This window comes from Rutidosis leptorrhynchoides, chromosome 3 (assembly GCF_046630445.1).
Source record: "Rutidosis leptorrhynchoides isolate AG116_Rl617_1_P2 chromosome 3, CSIRO_AGI_Rlap_v1, whole genome shotgun sequence".
NCBI lineage: Eukaryota > Viridiplantae > Streptophyta > Magnoliopsida > Asterales > Asteraceae > Rutidosis > Rutidosis leptorrhynchoides.
In genome coordinates, this window is record NC_092335.1 from 528946107 (window position 1) to 528952106 (window position 6000).

Below are 6000 nucleotides of genomic sequence, written 5' to 3' on the forward strand. Positions count from 1 at the left end.
AAGTGTCATTTTAACTCAACTGACATCCAGAAATATTCGTGTAGGAACATTACAAAGGTCTGAGAAGTGAATTTACAACGGAGATTGAACTTCTTGAAAATTTGGAACATCGAAATCTAGTGAAGCTTCTTGGTTTTGTTGATAAAGGAAATGAACGCATGTTTATTACAGAATATGTACCTAATGGTACGCTTAGGGAACATCTGGATGGTTAGTTTTTCTTGTTTATTTAGCACCCTAAGTTTTTTTTTACAGCGATTGGGATCACCCGAGGGGGACTAAACCACCCGTTGCGATCATCTCTCGTTTCGACTATGCCGATGCAGCGATAATAACTCCGCCCCCATCGTTGCCCGGGAGGAAACCTTGAAACCGATCCAAGGGCACGGCCAAGTAAAACTCCCCTCCCCTTTACCCCCCAAACGATATGGGAAAGGTGTCATGGGTGGATACTTCATGGCAGGGATGTAATTGTGTTTTTTAATATGTAGCTAACGGGGGTTGAACTCCTGACCTCCCTTAAAAGAGGCAGGTCATCAACCGCTATTTAGCACCCTAAGTTACCAATGTGATTTTAACAAAGACAATGATATAGTCGTCTCCCATTTCAGGTGTTCATGGATATTTCTTAAACTTCGATCAACGACTTAAAATATGCGTAGATATTGCTCATGCGTTAACGTATCTCCATTTATATGCAGGTATTCACATACCCTATAACAAAGTCCCTTTGGGTAAAATCTCGCCTCTATTAGACTAAGCTATTATTATCGTGACCGTTGATTTTTGTCATGAACAGAAAAGCAAATTATTCACCGGGATGTAAAATCATCCAATATTCTTCTAAAAGAGACGCTAACAGCAAAACTGGGTGGCTTTGGATTTGCAATACTTGGTGACGCAAAGACTGATAATATACCAGTTGTGACGAAAATAAGGGGAACAGTCGGTTACCTTGACCCCGAGTATATGAGAACCAGTCAACTAACACCAAAGAGTGATGTTTACTCTTTTGGTATTCTACTTATAGAGATTCTAACTGGTCGACGACCGATTCAGCCCAGGGCATCTCCAAAAGAGAAGATCATGACGATAAGATGGGTAAGTTACCAAGTTTTGTTGTTGATCTCTCTTGTTAGCAGTTTTTTGCATTATTAAGTCGTACCGAAATGTTTAGGACTAGAGGTGACAAAATAGGAAGATTGAATGGGCTGGTTGACAAGTCAAAAATTTTAAAAACAACAGGTTGGGTCTGAGTCTCGTCAGGTTGATCATTCGAACACATTTTGATGGTTGCTTTCAGGCATTTGGGAAGTACGATGAAGGTCACGTTGTGGATTTGGTTGACCCTCAAATGAAAGGATCTGTGAACGATGACATTTTTGCAAAGATGCTCAGTTTAGCTTTTCAATGTGCCGCTCCAACACGGGTCGACCGGCCAGAGATGAAGGCGGTGGGAGAGCAGTTGGCGGTTTTAAGAATGGAGTATCTTAAGGGAAGTACTATTTTAAAGGATGAAGTGGTGAAGTTGAATTAAACATGCAAAAGCTTACAAGTTTCATATGTACTGATCAACCTTTCATGCTTAAGTGACTTGTAACGTGTGGGTATGCCAATACTTAAATGGTTAGCACGTATAACGATTGACTGCGGTCAGTAAATAACTCTATTTAAATAGAATAAAATTAGATGAGAAGAAAACGTAAATTATCGGTAGGGATGGTAACGTTTATGACCTTGTTGATTTCAATGGTATTTATAAAATTTCGGCATAATCAATGTAATTTGGTTAAACTATTACAATCATATTTGCACCGATAGTTGCCTATCAGAGCATAAAAGTTAGTTAAAACAGGTCATACTGCAAATCTTACAAAGTATGCCAACAAGGTTCACCTGTTCCGTTTCCAAATCATCAGCATCAGAAACATCCTGGCAAAGAACTTGATCGAAAAGTAGTTGATGCCCTTTGACGAAGTCAACAACTGCAAGGAAAATTTTATTCTTCACCTGCAAGAACACTAGGTTATACCATACATGACAAAACTAGTACATACCAATATAATTCACAAACTGTATCCATGTATTATATCAACAAACAATCCATAATAAGATGAATTCATTTTATAACCACCAGTTACCAGATCTTAGTTAAGAACATGTGTATATGTAACATAGATGTAGAATGTAATATAGTAAGTTATTCAAAAATACATAATCAGTCTACCCCACAGATCAACAGATTTTACTGAATTGCCACCTCAGAACTGAGCTAACTGATAGCGACCATAAGCTTGGTTTGCAAAGTGCGTCAGTTCTCAAAATAAGCATAAATATACTCGAACAAACGTAGAAATACATAATGTACAATAATATAGCATAGAGATGTACACCTAAACTTTGTATGATTACAATATATTGTTGAGGAGAACACGTACATAATATGGACCTTCAATAACTTTACAGTAACTTCATTCTGGTAATACCATTTTTTCCTCAAGCAAACTGCACATAAACAATGCACGCATTAAAAAAAATGGCATAAAGAGAGGAGATGGTGCATCTTAAAATGCCAAAAACGTAGAGTGAATTGAACAGCTTAATTTTTGCATTCAAACAAAGACAGCAGATTGAGAACATATATCTATATCTATATCTATCAAATTAAAGCAAGAAGCACAAATAAGGTATGGATCATGTCACTACAGGTATGTACTCTCTTTTAGCATCGTACCAGGGCTCTGAAGTATATGCTTAAACTTATCCTCATAAATAGACAAACAATCAAACAAAGTGCTCCACGAAATAGATCTAAACGTCCTGGCATGCAACAATTCATTACATTGTGGATGCACCCTTCTCGCTCGAAGCTGAAAGGGGGGTGAGTAAAGCAACTTCAAGAACGTCACAAGTGTCTAAAAGGGGATAGTAAAAAAAATAACCACTTTAATTTTATACTAAATAAAATTGAGTAAAACTTATTTACATCACCTTGTATCACCAGATTAATATTTAATATTTATTACTAAATTAAAGTCTAGTAAAACTTGAAGATGTTATAATTTTTACTAACCTTTGCAAAAGACTTGCAAGTTAAAATTGAGATGGCCTGTTAACTAAAATATTAAATACTAAAGTTAAACCAATATTATACCTTGCTGAGCAACTGATATCCAAGAGTGTTTCTCAGGACTTTCAAGTCTTTATTGTTAATACCCATACATACACCAATTGAACCAAAATTAGTTCAATACAAACCAAAAATATAAATGTGGACAAATTGAAAATATAGTCCAAAACTCTAAATGATCATTCATGACACGAAACTCGTCCATGATTTGTTGAATCTATGATTTGATGGGTACTAATGTGACTCAGGAATAGCAGCTTATCGCATGAGTGCCGGACTATCGCATCGGTGGTGGGTGAAAGGAAGGTGAAAGAGGTTGTTGTTGACTGATACGGGTAAGTATCCAAATGCCATGTTTCCAAGAACTTGTGATCGGTTAATGATATTGAAGTTCATTCAACATCTGCGGACAAAGCATGATTTTTTTTTAAAAGAATAGAATTACTTGTTTAGGTCAGCAAGAGTGACAGGTGGTGAGCCATCAATCTCATAAATAAGGTTGGAGAATTTGGATCTCGGGATATCTCGTTTGGACATTTTTTGGGAGATCTCAGCATCTCGGAAAAATCTCGGGGAGATCTCGGGCGTTGACTTATGTTAACTTTTTTCTTTTTCTAGTATAATTTTATATATATAAATAAATATATGTATATTTATATACATTTTTACGAGAGTTTACAAAAATTTCCGAAAAATGAGTGAAAAAATCCGAGATATTACGAGAAAATCCGCGAAATGAGCAAGAAAATCCGAGAAATCGTGGCTTTGACCATGTTTGACCACGTTGACCGGAAAATCTCGGGAGATGGACATCTCGTCTCGGTTGCCTTCTAAAATCGAGATCTCGGGGAGAAATAAGGAGATTTACAACATTGCTGATAATAAAAATGATTAGGTTCTTACCGCTTTCTTAAATGCAATAAAAACTTCTTCAGGTATGTGAGCATATGTTGTTCTACTGTCAATGATTGTTCCATACTCTCCAATCAAAAACACTCGCATCTAAAGGCAACCACTTTACAACAATATGTATTTCGTCGGGATCAACGTTGTAATATGGTTTGTTGATATATTATATGTATTTTGTTGGAGAAATACGTTAAGTATAGTATCTATAAGAAGAATAGATACAAAACATACATGTGTTTTGGGTTAAAGTATGAATAAATCATCCCAAATGGAAGAGAAATAGCACCAAGAACGATCATGCCACGACCCACGTCCATTCTGCCATAAAACGGAGTAAATATACAAGCGTTTTGGGTTTGACTTTGTGTTACAGCAGAATGGATGTGGTTGGTGGCATGATGGTTCTAGTGATATTTCCCCCCATCTAGGATGATTTATACCTACTCTAACCCAAAAAGTATGTATTGTATCTATCCTTCTTATAGATATGATATATTTGTCTAACAAAATACATCTAATATATCAACAACCCATATTACAATGTTGAGCTCAATGAAGTAAATGTTGCTGGAAAGAGGTTGCCTTTAGATGCGAGTGTTTATGGAGTATGGAGCAATCATTGAATCCTTGACAGTAGAACAACATATACTCACCTACATGAAGAAGCTTTTATTGCATTTAAGAAAGCGGTAGAATCCAGATTATTTTTATAGATATTATTTTTATTATATTGAATATTGATGGTCCACCACATGTAACTCGCTGATTTGGACAAGTGTTTATCTGTTTAAAAAAGTTATAAACTGTATCCGCAAAAGTTGAACGAACTCCAATTTCATAAACCGATCACAAGTTCCAAGAAACATGACATTTGTCAGCGGATATTGATTTGTTTAAACATGCATAACGTTCTTAGACTGGTCACAATTTCCGTGTTAGCAAAAGAGGCCTAGTTAGAAAAGGTGCACTATTATGCATCACTAGCCATTAACCAATCTAAGAAATGAACAAGTGATGAACGCACAAGTCGATCGATAAAGCTCGGTGTATCGTGCATCTAAATTTAATTTTCCACAACAGTATATCGATATTAATATTCTTAACAAGAAAAGAAAATAGATTTGTGCACCAACCTCAATGGCCTTAAATTCACTGCACTACCTGTGAGAACATCAATAGAGGAAGAAACAATATAAATATACTACGAACATTACCGAATTAGAGAACATGGCAAATACTACGAACATTCCCAAAAATTCCAGGATGGATTAATATATATGAAAGAACCACTTGAGTCAAGGATATAACTCTCAGAGCTATACGGTTCTTCTCGATTGAGCTTCTGGAAGTGCACATGAACATTGCTATTCATAAATAGCAACAATCGGCTACCAAAATTGCCATCACAGGGATTAAGTTAGTTATAGTTTGTATATAAGCAGCCTTCGCATCTCCCGAAAAAAACAAGAACTAAAAATTAGTTTTTACATGTCAGCCCACTATTAAGATTTGCCCCCTTGTCCAGATCTCACTCTTTTCTGGATAAATTTGGCTGATCATTCTTCACATTATTCGCAATAGTTAAACAGCAACCGTATGACAGTTTCCAACATAGCTATAACCAGTGTTGTAAAAGTCGGCCGACTTGGCCGACGCGTCGGCCGATGCATCGTTTTTTTGGGTTCTACGTCCCGTTTTTTCTGAAAACGACTCAAAAGACGGTCAAAGCTAAAAGTTCGGTCAAAGTCTGTCAAAGTCGGTCAAAAACGGTCAAAATCAGTCAAATTTTAGTCAAGATGTGATATGTTTTAAAATTAAAGTTTGTTTTCATTTTTTGGGCCGCTCTTTTCTCTGTGTCCTTACTGATTATTTACTCGGTAACATTAATTGAGTTTGAAGTTTGATTGTATTTAAATTCAAGTTCTTATTTAAGAAATTTATAGTACAGAATCAACTATTTT

General features: G+C 36.0%; 1 protein-coding gene across 1 annotated transcript in view; it reads left to right on the forward strand.

Annotated features, from left to right (window-relative positions):
- Positions 1 to 1537, forward strand: part of LOC139901919 (calmodulin-binding receptor-like cytoplasmic kinase 3) — a 115323-nt gene extending 113786 nt beyond the window's left edge. Inside the window, exons 3-6 of the mRNA XM_071884583.1 lie at positions 45 to 210; positions 612 to 701; positions 800 to 1101; positions 1304 to 1537. Coding sequence (XP_071740684.1) covers positions 45 to 210; positions 612 to 701; positions 800 to 1101; positions 1304 to 1537 — 792 coding nt within the window. The remainder of the gene's footprint in view (positions 1 to 44; positions 211 to 611; positions 702 to 799; positions 1102 to 1303) is intronic.
- Positions 1538 to 6000: the final 4463 nt, after the last annotated feature.